This window comes from the organism of the source record quoted next, unplaced genomic scaffold, assembly GCF_019419815.1.
Source record: "Pyrus x bretschneideri cultivar Hongxiangsu unplaced genomic scaffold, Pyrus_bretschneideri_v1 Contig9, whole genome shotgun sequence".
Lineage (NCBI taxonomy): Eukaryota > Viridiplantae > Streptophyta > Magnoliopsida > Rosales > Rosaceae > Pyrus > Pyrus x bretschneideri.
Genome location: NW_025999831.1, coordinates 4976941 through 4991088, shown reverse-complemented (window position 1 = coordinate 4991088; position 14148 = coordinate 4976941). Strand labels below are relative to the sequence as shown.

General features: G+C 36.3%; 1 protein-coding gene across 2 annotated transcripts; it reads left to right on the top strand.

Annotated features, from left to right (window-relative positions):
- The first annotated feature begins 2812 nt into the window (after window positions 1-2812).
- On the top strand, window positions 2813-5041 carry LOC103942592 (zinc finger A20 and AN1 domain-containing stress-associated protein 8-like). 2 transcript variants are annotated; one of them, XM_048576632.1, is made up of 3 exons: window positions 2813-3056; window positions 3349-3395; window positions 4207-5041. In XM_048576632.1, exon 3 carries the CDS (start codon window positions 4220-4222, stop codon window positions 4742-4744), a length of 525 nt encoding a protein of 174 aa, XP_048432589.1. In that variant the 5' UTR covers window positions 2813-3056; window positions 3349-3395; window positions 4207-4219; the 3' UTR covers window positions 4745-5041. The 2 variants fall into 2 exon arrangements, with proteins under 2 accessions (XP_048432589.1, XP_048432588.1); XM_048576631.1 differs by lacking the exon at window positions 2813-3056 and adding an exon at window positions 3063-3226.
- The last annotated feature ends 9107 nt before the right edge of the window (window positions 5042-14148 follow it).

Sequence of the window (14148 nt, the reverse complement as noted above, 5' to 3'; positions counted from 1 at the left end):
TCATATGGCTGCCAATAACATTCTTGTTGAACATGTTGAGGTTCCCACCGCATAGAGTTTGAATGATCACTCCAATCCGAATTGTAAGTATTGGAAAACACGTCGTTCCTTGGTTGATTATGATCAAATGTACCAACTCCTTGCATTTGGGACCTTTCCATGAGCTGTGACAAAAGAGAAGCATTATCAAGTGCCATGTCGTGCTTCTCTAGTACCTAAAATCAACAAAACAAAACAAAACAAAACACAAATCAGAAACTAAAACTAAAATACAAAATAGAAACAAAGGGAAACAACGGGGGATTAGCAAAGTTGCTAATCCCCGGCAATGGCGCCAAAAATTTGATGTGATAAAAGATAGCACACAAATTAAACCCTCTTTTTGACAATTGTAGTATAGATATAAGTAGGGATTGTTCTAGGCCGAGGATTATGAGGGATTGCTAATCTAATGAAAATTGTCTCAAAGATGTGAAAATATGCTTTAAAACACTTTAAATAAACTCACAAGACTCTTACTAACTTGTATGACCAAAAACAAACTTTAAAAACTCAAAACAACCAAAAAGACTCAAGTTAGACTCTAGGACTTAATTTGGACGAAAATACACTTAGTTTTGACTCTAAAGACTCAAAAAGACTCTTTTGGACAGATTTGGAACAAGTAAGAAAAGGGGTTTTGATTTTGGATGAATTTAAAAGAAAACAAGTAACTTAAAACTTTAAAACAGATTTTGGACGAAAATAAGAAAAACTAATGGATGATGGGATAGCCAAGGGATACTTCTCCACACATGATACTTTCAAACATAAATTGATTTCCAGTTGCTTTTCCGATAAACCATGAACCTCAACACCCCAGATTAACCGTGACATCACTAATTAACCCTCAGATTTCCCTTAAGTTAGTGGATTGGATGACATCATACGACAACCCAAAGCATTCTTCAAAAGTCCCCTACATGACATCATAATAGAGATACGATCAAAGATCATTACGTTCAATGGAAATCATAAGTATTGACAAAGCACTTGTAACTATGACATCATGATACTCATGCTAGGAATTTACTTAACATGATTGTGAAAACAACCTTAATTACTTGTGAACATAAGTTCATAACGATTATGTGAAACACCCTTATATTCTAGCCCTAAATTCAAGCATGCAAATTAAGTAGGCCTCCCTAATAAACATACAAGAGTAAGTTATCCATCAAACGGTTAAGTAAATTGCGTTCACAATTTATGAAATCACAACTGGACTTAATCAACTCATATTATAAATGCAATCATGGTTTCAAAGCATCCCTAGGCTAAAACGAGTTTAGCCTCTCATGTTCATGACAAAACAAAGCAATATAGAATTAAACATTGAAAATAAAAGATAGATTACACCTAAAAACGTCCAACATTCCAACTCGAATGCACAAACGCCCAAGGCTTGGTCTTCCTTCTCCTCTTCCTTGCTAAGTCACGGCACAAGGTCTAGGGTGGTTTTGTGGATGATTTTCTGGGTTTTGGATGGATTTAGGAGGGTGTGGTGGTGCGGCAAGGAATGATGGTGATGTATGGAGGTTTGGATGGAGGTGTGGAAGTAAGGTAGAGGGTGGTGGTTTTTGAGTGTTGTGGCATCAAATATTTATAGGGTGAAGGGGAGGCACGAATTTGGGCTGAAAAGGAGAGGAATTAGGACTCCAAATCACCAAAGAACAAGGATACTTTCAATTAGATTCCAAGGAGGACAAGGAATGGTCCTTGTGGCAGATTCTAGAACTTCTAGAAGGGTTACTTGTGGCATAAACTTAATGCACGAAAATAGGTCTTCTAGAACTTGATATTTAGGTGATTCAATGTGAAAAGGAGTCCTCTTTGAAGTTGGAATTAAGGTACGAAAAGATTAGGGTAGGATAAGATAAGATAAGGTTGGATAAGGTTTGGATAAGATAAGGAAATTTGGATAAGGTTCCTTATTTCTTACTATTTCCTTATCTTCTTTGTATTTGGACTTCTTTCTCCAGATTTGTAGCCTTTCCTAGCCCTTCTTGACTTCATTTTCGTCCATCCTCTTTGCTCCATGGTTAAGCTATCCAATCTATGCCCAAAACTGCTCCAAATAGCCTTAAAATGCACTTTCTTGCTCATTTTGCCATTAGGACCTAAAAACATACGAAAATAACTTAAAAGACTGAAATACATAGTAATTAACTCACTAAATGCAAGGAAACATCATAACTAAGTAGCATAAATATGCTCCTATCAGTATTGCTTTAAGAGTTGATGAAATCAAGTGTGACCAATTGTTGTGCTTAATTGTGTATGAAGGATGTGTTATAGGTACGCGCCCTTGGATTGCTTTTCGGGTAAAGGAGCTTCTTGGATTCGAAGATAAGTTCTTATCAACTTTATCTATGGTCTTTTGGAAGGAAGGATAATTAGCTTTATATGTTTAGTGCTTTGTTCAAATTGATATTTGTTACATTTTATCTAACAATTTTTGTATCTCATTAAAACATGAAAATTAATTTTATCACTCCCTAAATATGGGAAATTATGGACATATAAAACCAATGCATGTATAACACGTATGAAATGTTTTTGTTTTTACTAAAGATGTCTTTATGCATGCACAAATATGGAAGAGGAAAATTTTTGTATGTCGTACTTAGCGCACCGTGATGTAAGAAAGGTATTTCGCACATGCAAGCCGCATGTAGAAAGGCTAGTTAATATTAAACTCACTTTTCCAACCTACTATAAACAACGTTCTCTTAATAGACACGGGTTCAACCAAGTTGACCTCGTAATCTAGATGAATTATTACAACGTTTGGTTTGTACAAAATAATTGTTCGATTATATGTCAAGTCCCAACCTAACGCAATCATGGGTCCAACCACCACAGCCCAGCCCAATGTTCAACTCCCCGAACAGTTGGCAGTCGGAGTCGGACTCGTACAACATTGCAATGGCAACGCCGCAACAACGTCGGCGTCCAAAGGCGGTTACATCATTACCACCGACTTAGTGGAAAGCGGTCGTTGGCAAAGAGGAAAGGTTATAAGAAAGAGACCCCACAAGAGAAGCCTCAAACCTAAAACCCAGCAAGCACTACCAATTATCTCTTCCTCTTTTTTTTTATTTTATTTATATTATATTTTTCGCCTTCCATTTATTTGTTTTCATCTTTCAATAATTATTTCAAAGCAATAATCTCCTCTATCAGGGTATGAGACTCATGGTCCCTTCCCTCTATCTGTCTGCGTTTTTATTTTTATTTTTATTTCCATGTTTTTCTTTGATTTGGTTATTAATTTGTTGCTTTTTGAAATTTTTGAACGAGGAGCAGGAATCGCCTGGTTCGATTTTGGGACTTGGATCGGCCGAAATTAACAGGTTAGAGTTTGATTTTGGTCTTTGAAATGTATGAATTCTCGGATTGGATTGTATGGATCAATTTGTTGTGCTTGTAAATGAAAGCTGGCGGGTTCCGTTTAATTTTTCGGTTTTTTTGGTGAATTATGTGTGTAGGGGTTCAATCGTCTGTAATTGAAAACATTTACGGTTGAAAGTTTGGATTTTTTTGTTGTCCGACTGCGATTGTTCGGAGTATGGAAGATTTTGGCATGTGTAGAGGAACTTGTAGGAGTTTTATGGGTTTTGGTATGGGTTAGAACTGAGCTTGTTTAAATTCTATCGGATTTTGTTGAAGGTCCCGGCGTTATGGGGAAAATTTAGAACTTTTGTGAGTTTTCGGCATTTGTTAGAGTTAAGTGGTTTGAATTGTAAACGTTGGCCTGGATTGTTCAACGCAGGACATTCGATTTGTATAATTGATGTTTTACTGGAGTGGAAAATCTGAGATGTTTGGTGGAAGGAGATAAATAGCCCCCAATCATAAACAACTTGCATGATTCAATGTGTTTAAGTGCTTATGAGTTCTGTTTTCCTCTTTGGTTATTTGGCACTTGTGGTGTGGCATTTTAAATTGCTTATATGTATTCACTATGTTGGGCATTTGGTTATTTGGTATCTCCAAATTATATTATCTATCGTTATAGAATTTTGTCTCTCTTTTTGCATGTATGCTGCTGGTTTGGTATTTCTGCAGTTAGTGAATAGGCCATTTTGTTAAGGCTTCTTTGATGATATTTAAACGGCTTGGTTTTCTTGCTTTTTTTTTTTTTTTTTTTTTTTCTTGGTGCAGATAAGTAGAAAAGATGGAATCTCATGATGAAACTGGATGCCAAACACCAGACCGCCCGATACTTTGTGTTAATAACTGTGGATTCTTTGGAAGGGTTGCGACAATGAACATGTGTTCCAAGTGTTACAAGGACACGCTCTTAAAGCAGGACCAAGCTAATTTGGCTGCATCATCCATTGACAGCATTGTGAATGGCGGCGGCAGCAGCAGCAGCATTGTCATTGACCCAGTTGTCGCAAGTGTTGTCGATGTGCAAGCTGTACAAGTGGGGACCAGTGTTGTTTCAACAGAACCATCCAGTGACTCATCCTCAAGCATGAAAATTGAGGTGAAAGAAAAAAAGGGACCAAGCAAATGCACTACTTGCCGAAAGCGCGTTGGTTTAACTGGGTTCAATTGCAAATGTGGAAACACCTTCTGTGCGAGCCATCGTTATTCCGACAAACATGACTGTCCTTTTGATTATAGGACTGCTGGTCAGGATGCTATTGCGAAAGCCAATCCTATTGTGAAGGCAGACAAACTTGATAAAATCTAGGAGTCACAAGACGAAGTGAAGATCTATATCGTGAAGGCACATGGTTCTCTTTCTTGGCTTCTTTTCTTGCTAGGTCTCGTAATGGTAAAATTGCTTAAAGTCATGATAATGAGGACATCATTTAAGGGGAGTCTATTCCTTGTTTGTGAAATATTTCTTTGCTGGCTCCGTGTGTGTAAGTCTTTTACTATTGTGGTTTGATGGACGTGTTTGGAGTTATTTTATTGTGATGTATGCTTGGTATGCATTTCTTTATGGTAGTAAATGACAGTATGAAAATTTCAGCATTCAGTACAATTAGGCTATGCAATGCAATTAAAATTTCCTTAATTTGTTTGTTCTGCATTTAGATACTGTATATGTGTGCTCAGCTTAGTTTGAGATTAGAAAGGATAGTGTTAAAACACACTTATTATGCTTATATGGTAGGGGATTATTGAGTGGGTGAACGGTAATGAATTCTCGATTAGGGCTTGTTTGGTTTCTTTTAGCTTCCCAATTTTCTTTATGGTAGTGTTTATGTACATGTTGCGTAGCCAACTCATTCGTGCGTTGTTGCGTAACCAACTCACGCTATGGTTAGGTAATAATGATGAGTAGATGACTCGTAGTTTATGTTTTTCTTGAACATGATGAGTAGATGCCTGAGTTCTATCATGTCTTTGTGGTTTACAGAAAAAAATGTGGTGGTCGTAGATATCGTCGGTCGGATGGTATGTTTATGTTTATGTGTGTTGGATATTTGAATTTAGTAAAGCTGCTACTCGGCTGGAGGTGGAGTTGCTCGGTTTCATGTGTGGCTTCCTCTTTTACAAGAAACTGCCGAGTCAGCAGCGGGCTGGTTGGTTATATATTGATCAAAGGTTGAGCATGTTTGAAAATGGAATTCATTTAGTTATTTTGAGTTAGGAATTCGTAATTTCTATTTTGTTCCAGGTTCCTCTAGGCTATGTTTGGGTAAGATATTTCCAAGTCTTGGAATCGGGGCCAAGTTAACTAAGAAATTGATATCAAATGTAGGGGGCACTAGAAATGCCCTTCATGAGCATTACAAAGGTATATGCAGGAGGAATTTTTGGAATGTGTTACGTGCAAACTCCTCTTACGTGCCTTTGTATTGCTCATATAGGACATTCCTAATCTCCATTAACATTTTGTACTAGGCATGCGCACGGTTTGGTACCGGAGTGGTACCAAAACCGAACACGTAGCAAAATTGCGGTACGGTATGAATGGTTGTACCGACTTATTACCAAACCTAACCGATTTGGTTCGGTTTGATTCGGTTCGGTTCGGTTCTAGGGAGCCTTAGGCTTGACACCCTTGGTGGTTAGAGGTTTGTGAGGCTTTGAAGGGGCCTTTGATTGAGCACCTTTTGAAGCTCCAGGAGGTCGCTTGTGAAGCGGATGCTTGAGAAGGCTGGACATGAGGTTGTGAAGACGGTGCTTGTTGTTCTGGATTATTAATAGAGAGAGAAGAGATGATGTCAACAACTCTACATAATACAAAAATATACACAGTAAATACAAAAGAATAAAATCTAAAAAATTATAACAAACAAGAACTAAGAAGAGAAATAAGAAATTACCTGCTTCAATACTTTGGTAATACTCTAAGTGCTCCAGCGAAGGTGCATCATCTTCGAAGGTGATAATACCATCACCCCTCATCCTATTATGCATGCAAATTAAGGCCTCCACCAATTTATGAGTTAAAGAACTCTTAAAATCCGAAATGACTCTTCCCCCGTATTAAAAGCACTCTGCGAAGCCAGGGTAGATGCTTGAATAGCAAATATGTCTTTTGCAATGGCCACCAATATAGGATACTTGCAACCATTAGTCTTCCACCATGAGAGAATTTTAGAAGCGCCCTTGGTTTCTTTGTCCACGTTCTCCAAGGGATCCAACAAATATGAATCCACCTCATCTCCCACCACTTGCTCTTCATTATCTTCTACAAAATCAACCCAATCATCTACAGAATCATCTTCAAAGGATTCAACAATAAATGAAGTAGAAGAAGACTCTCGAGGAGGTGAGGAGGTGTGCGGACCTTCATGTGCTCCACCCCCCTCTCTTCCTCTTTCCCCCAAATCAACCCTTGGGGCATATTCCTTGTAAAGGGTGTCCAACACATCTCTTATCTCCTTAGTTTTTAAATGAGCATCAACTTCCAATAATTGCTTTATAAGGAGATGAGTGACATGCCTTAACTTGAACCTTGGATCTAAAATAAGAGCAACCACTAACAAATAGTTCAATTGAAGGTAAGAACCAAAATATTTGTCATACATTGCTCTCATGTCGGTTTCCATTTGATTCAAAAGTACCTCCGTTGGTGAACTGGTTTGCACATTGGATGGGGGAATCAAATTCTTGATAGTCGTCTCTATTTTGATGACATCATATGAACCGTAGGGATCAAAGAATGACTCACCCACAATGTCACCTCATAGAAAACCTGTAAAAACCGAACAAACACCTCCTCTTTTTCCCAATCTTCTCCAGTTGGTGGTCCAACCCTTTTTTGACCTTTAATAGCAACTATTCAATCTTCGTCATTTTCTTCTTCAAATTCTTTGAAATACACGCTAAAAGGAGTATCACTTTCCTCCCCCATCCTAGCAAAGGCCTTCTTAAACATTATGGCTACTTCTAACATATGAAATGTGGAATTCCACCTTGTGGGGCAATCTAAGCAAACACTTGCTTTGCATGTTAACTTCTCCATAAACACAGCTTGCTTGAAATACTCTAACCTTTGTGGAGAGCTCCTTACAAATCTTACAAAATTTCTTATGGCTAAGAGGCCATTGGTTAGTCTCTTCATCCCTTGAACCACAATTAAATTGGTTATGTGAGTGGTACACCTCTCCTATAAATACTCCCCATGCAAAATGGCTTGTGAATTTTCCCACCTATTCATCGTTGACCTAAGTTAATCCAATGCAACTTTATATTGCGGAAGCATTGTCCACTGTGATTGTTAGTACTTTATCTATGCCCCATTCCAACAAACAAGTTTCAATCAACTTAGCTATTGTGGCTCCCAAGTGGTTAGCAATAAGACAAAAATTAATGATCCTCTTATGCATATTCCATTCATCATCAATAAAGTGTGCGGTGATGACCATATAATTGATGTTTTGAGTGCTTGTCCAAGTGTTGGTGGTAAGAGAGATTCGGCGTGCATGCAATTCCTTTTTCAAACTATCCTTGGATTGGGCATACATTCTAAGGAAAGTTCTAACATGAGTCCTCCTAGAAGGCACACGAAACAATGGATCTTCTCAATGGTACTAAAGGGTACCTCATCAAGAACAACAATCTCTACACATGCTTCCAAACAATCGGATTGGTTAAACTCCCTAGTAACCAAAGTTTTACCCCATTTCTTATCCTCATAAAGAATTTTTTGATTTTTTCTCAAGTTGGCCTGATAAAATTTACATTGTCGATTAAGATGTTTTCTCATTCCGGATGTACCATTAATGCTTGAATCGGCCGCATAGTCACCATCATTTGTATGTTCCGGGCAATAGACACATTTAACCCTAAGTCTTACAAGTGGAACCATTACCAGTTTATCATTTCCATCTTTTACAACATTCCCTTCTCAATCCTTGAGGCTTACTAGGGTCTTAACTTGATAAGGCCTAAAGTGCTCCCAAACCCTACTACGTTTACCGTGTAGGAGTTGGGAGACACTTACCTCCTCTTGATCTCCTTCACTTTCGGTCTCACTTTTGCTTCCCCCCGATTCATATTCCAAATCAATTGCATCCTCTACATAATCTACATGGTCCAAAGCCTGCATCCAATCAATACAAAAATATTAATTACAATTACAAGTCAATCTAGCATACACAATAACATTCACAGAAGCACTGAATCTGTTCCACATATTATCCTATATTCACACAACCTGATTAAAGCATACATAGACTACTCCTATATTCATACAACCTGATTAAAGCATACATAGACTACTTCTCCTATATTCACACAACCTGATTAAAACATTCAAACAGATTATCCATTATGGTGTGACCAAGTCCTTGTGAACTCAGATAAGCACCAATAAAAACAAGCCACATGGACGATGATTTTAATTGAAAAACTGATTCGGTATGGTTCAGTACCGAACGTAAAAGTGAAACCGAACCGATTAAGCATCAAACCGAACCGATCTTGTACCCATACCGAATAAATCGAAAAAAAAAAACCGAATTGACCGAGTTTGGTTCAGTTCTCGGTATTTTTTGCCCAGGCCTTTGTACTACATTTTTCAGTAACGCGGTTTGAATTCCTTACCCCGAACATACCCTTAAGGTCCTCAATATTGGCGTATATTTTTTGGATATGGATTTTCTAACATTAGCTGGTATCTAGAGTTTACGGATTTATTGGAGTGCTTGTGCTTCTAGTATTATTATTCCTTGGAAAAATCGGTACTAAATAATCATGGATGGTGTGGTTACCAGTTATACCATATTGACCACAGAGGACTTCAAAACAATAAAATAAAATAAAATAAGGAAGAAAATGAGCGTTTGGAAATTATTTCTCTAATGTTAACTTGACATTAGGCATAAATTTTCGACAGGATTTTTTCAATCCATTAGACAAAGATAAAAGCAATTGTGCTCATGATAGCATTAGTCACCAGTCCTCTAAGAGAGGTTCTCCCATGTAATCGAGTTTTGGTGTTATTGACATCAGTATCAAACAACCACTCGTTATGTGTTTAATAAGTGCATGTTCAATGAACAATTGCTATTGGATGAGATAGTGATTGAGAGTGTCAATGTCCCAGTTGTTGGCTCGCGACCATCTCGTTCTTCATGTTTTTATGAATAGAAATGTTATTGACAAAAAAATTTAAAAAAAAAGTTCTATAGACCCAAAATTAATCACATTGTTGAAAATTAGAACTATTATTAAGGCGGGGTAAGTTTGTGTTTAAATAGCATTATTATTTTTTAAATGGTTGAAAAATATTTGTATATACCCTTTTACAATTGAATAGGGACAATGGGAGTTCAATTGCTAATGCTAAACTCAGAGAGTAAATAGGATAATGTTATTTACACACTTATTTTTGTCTTTCATACACTTTTGTTAATTATTGACCATCGATCTTCTTTGACACATTCGATTCAATGGCTGAAAATTAAGAGGGAGTGTGACAAGTAACCAATTGTCGTTTCAGTATTATATAAAAAGAAAAAAAAATTCTAGTATTTTGTTGATTGTAGGCCTATAATTTGAATATTTATATAACATGCGTATACAATTACGATACCATTTTATGTTAATAAAATAAAAACACATACACAACATGATAGTATACATAATGCCATATAAGTTGTTCTCCTTGTGTTTCTACAAGCAAACAATAGTTTGGTGAAAATTGTACTCACTTTCCACCGACTGCTGAAAAGCAATAGTATAGGCTATGGAGTAGTGTGCATTATTGCTTGGTTTTTACCCGTGGCTCCTCATAGCTTTAGCTTTCGCTCTCCCCACCACCCCCCATGCTTGTTCGGTTGTTTTCTCGATCAAATACAAAAAGGCCACCCTCCAAAGTTCAAATCCTTTTTTGGGACTTGGGGTTTCTGTTTAGGGAAAATTACATGCAAGTGGCCCCTTTCTCGGTCATGGAATTTTACTCTGCAATCGATTGTATATGTTGGAGAACAGAGTTCGACATAAAAATATTTATAGAATCAATTTTACCTTATTATTGAACGGTTCCACACAAAATTGTATCAAGAATTTTTGTAATAAAATTTGAGAATTACTATTGGTATTCCAAAAATCTCAATTAGCACTTTAAATTTTTTATAATTAAAAATAAAAATACACTTATGAGGAATATATAATGAGATTTTTGAAGTGCTAATAACAATTCACTAAAATTTAACACTTGACGGAAGTGTGGAGGTGGTAAGTTGGAATAATATTTGTGTGTTTAGTAGTGGATCGCTGGCCTACTTTGAAATCATGATAGTATACTAATATTCTCATTTCTGTATCTCTATTGTCTGTAAAATTTTATCATCTTTCTCTTTTTTAAGATATTCGATCGTGTAACGGTAGTATATCCGCTTCTTTCTATCTCTGCAGTCAAGGACTCAAGGGTAATATTTTGCCCCAACTCTCACATTTATGTGCGAAATGAAAATAATTACATAGCATCTGTGTTATTGTCGATCTTTGGATGCTCAAAAAGCTAAGACGCTTTTTGAGGAGGAGAACATGCATTATTGTTTAATCCGCATCTCACTATACTATTTATTAGTCAATTCATAAGATTAGGTTGCGACATTTTTTCATGGAAGAAGAGTGAATGGTCAGACAGACATCTTTTTATTGGTTGACATTCTCAGCTCCGAGTCACAAGCCAATACAAAATGGTAAATTTCTTGATTAAAATATGTTATGAAATAAGATTTTAGGCGCTCAATATAGGGCCAATTCCATGAGTTCGAACACCATGATCGATGTATATACGTAGATAATACAGATTGATGGTTTCAATTTGTAGGTTCACCGTCATTTCAATATCTCGTTCTAATAATGACATATTATATGTATTTTTTTTACACAACGCGATATTATCAGACTAAAACGTCACGTAATGATATGACTGGTTCATGCAAATCATTATCCATGGTTTGGAGTGGAAAGAGAGGTTGAGGATAAATAAAATGGTAATATACCAAACAGTAGAATTTACAGCTGTTCGTTTGCTTTTAAGTTTGTAGTAGTTCTGGATCTCAGTTTCTAGGTATGATTTTGTGTGGGGGAAGGTTAGGATTGGATGATTAGGAATAGCAATATGTGCCACCACTTTTTTGGATCTCCTCGTGGTTTGTATCATGGCACATTGACCATTCTAATGCAGAATTATTAGTAGCATCCACCTAGTTCTACTTTTTTGGCATAATGTTTTCTAGACATTTTTGCATGCTTTTCCTACCCTTCTTTTGATTATTTTTTTACATTACTTGAAATGTTAGTGGTTTGTATAGCATTGCACTCAAAATAGTATGATCTAGTGATATTTTTTTTCCTAATATTAAATGAGATTTTGAGTTTAAATCTTGTTTCACGGGTAAAAAGATGGTCATTTCGATTAGTAATCTTATTTAAACAAACTGGGAGAAGCTAGGTCTATTTACCCTGGCCAAGTTTCTTATTTTCTTTAAATTTGTAGCAATAGAAATACAATCACATGGTTTTTCTTTTATATTGGGGGAGGGAGGATTCATGCCTAAAACCTTAGATCAAGGATTGCCTAAAACCTTAAATAGGATATAACATACAATTGAGCTTTAACAACTTGCTCCACCAACTAACAAGTATGTCGCTCTCAAGGGGAGGGTGGCATCGTTCTATCAGGGAATTAGTTCTTTCTAATTACTTTGAACGGAAAGGAAGTAGCCTACTTTGTAAATGATGAGTAATCCCAAGGTCTTGGCTTTCTAACCGTCTTGTGCAAATTAAGAGAATCAGGCTACCATTATAGTCCAACGACCAAACCTTATCATCTTTTCATTAAAAACAAGAAGGTATGATGAAACTATATAAAGCATAGCAAAATCAATATAATGTTTACGTAGAAAATCCTGAAAATATATCTACATAATTCAAAAGTATGAGTGATGGCCTTTCTTTTTCTTTTCCTAGTCAGTGTCAAAAGGCAAAATAATGAGAATGCTGAATTTAGTGCACATCGGAAGGCATCTCTTATGATGAAACATTAGTGAGGTAATGTCCTCCCCTCAACTCAATGTTTCCATCAAACTTATCTTACAAGCTGCAGGTTGTATTTGCTTCAAATGCATTAATAATTATGTTGTTGTTGTTGTTGTTTTTTTTTTTTTTTTTTTTTTTTTTTGGTTTTTCTTTTTGTCTTACAGCTGGATGTTCGAAGTAAGTAATCGATTGGACATTGTTAGCAGTCGTTAATGGAACCAATCAAATTTACTTTTGATTGTTGTTGATTGGGAAGGCAATACCAAATACATAGAAAGAGTACCACCGAAAGGGAGGAAAGAGGCCATTTTTCAACAAAAATAAGTCAATTTCATTTGATAAAATTTTAACATTCAAAAACATCGAAATCCAGTTTTCCTTCCAATTTCCAAATAATTTCGGAATATTCAGAGTTCTTAGAATTTTCGAAATTGATGTTATCTAGGAATTTTCGGAGTTGGACTTTACAGTTTGGTAAAAATTTGTGAAATTTTGAATAGATGTCATTCAATGTTTTTTGCCCTTAACTTTGTAGCATATGTAGGTATGTTTACATTGGTGCGAATAGTAGTAGGGTGCTTGAAATCTTGACATGGTACAAGAGTGCGCCAATTCATTTTGCTTGAATTTAGGTCTTTACTTTACCTAGCCCGAATTATCGTGTTTACTTTATTGTCTTTCCTTTCAAATTTAAATCGTTGATGTGGAATTAATTGCATGTGTGGACACTATTGACTAGAAAAAAAAATGTGATATTCAAAATTGTTTTTTTTTTTTTTAACTGCAAAAAGAAGAAATTACAAAGAAAAACCTATTTCTATTAATTGGTCTACGGTTGGGATCACTATTCTAAAAATTCCCGTCTAGGGCCGCCTAGGCATTAGGTGGCTGACCATCGTCCCGATTAATGTCTAGATGTTTGAAAATTAAGAAATGACGCTTAGACCTGTTGAGGCGCCTGCCTAGACCGCCTAGGCACCCGCCTAACTCGCCCAGACTCGTCTAGACGCCTATCTAGATGGCAACTCACTTAGATAGAAAATAGATAGCTTTTCTTTTGCATTTTATTATTTCCAATAAATTGTAAGAGACTTGTTGAACACTTAAATAAACACACATTATATGTTTGCTTTTCATGTTTTCATTATGTTCCAATACTTCATAATATATATGTTATTTTATTTTCTAGTTTATGATGAAATTATATATATTTTAAGTATAAACAAACTTATTTACACGAAATACAATAGATTTACTTAAATCCGCTTAGGCTTTGTCTAGCCACATAGCGCTAGGCTCCAACCCGCCACCCGACTAGTACCTAGCGTCTTTTAGAACCTTAGTTGGGATTACCATAGAAGATACAATGTTGAGTGTGATCACTAACTGCTGCCCATGTGTGTTGTCAAGTTAATGATTTTGCTCATCGTCTATCTCGCTTCTCCTTTTTTTCTATTTGCTGTTGTACCTAGTTTGAGAAACCTTCAAACCTCACATCAAATTTACTTGTTGGCAAATGTTTTAGTTAATGGGTTTGGTCCCCGTGCTTCTGTGGTTATATCTGATTTTGTAGTTATCAATGAAAGCTATGAGGTATTTTTCAAATCACGAGGGAGGGTTTGTAAACAAACTTGGACT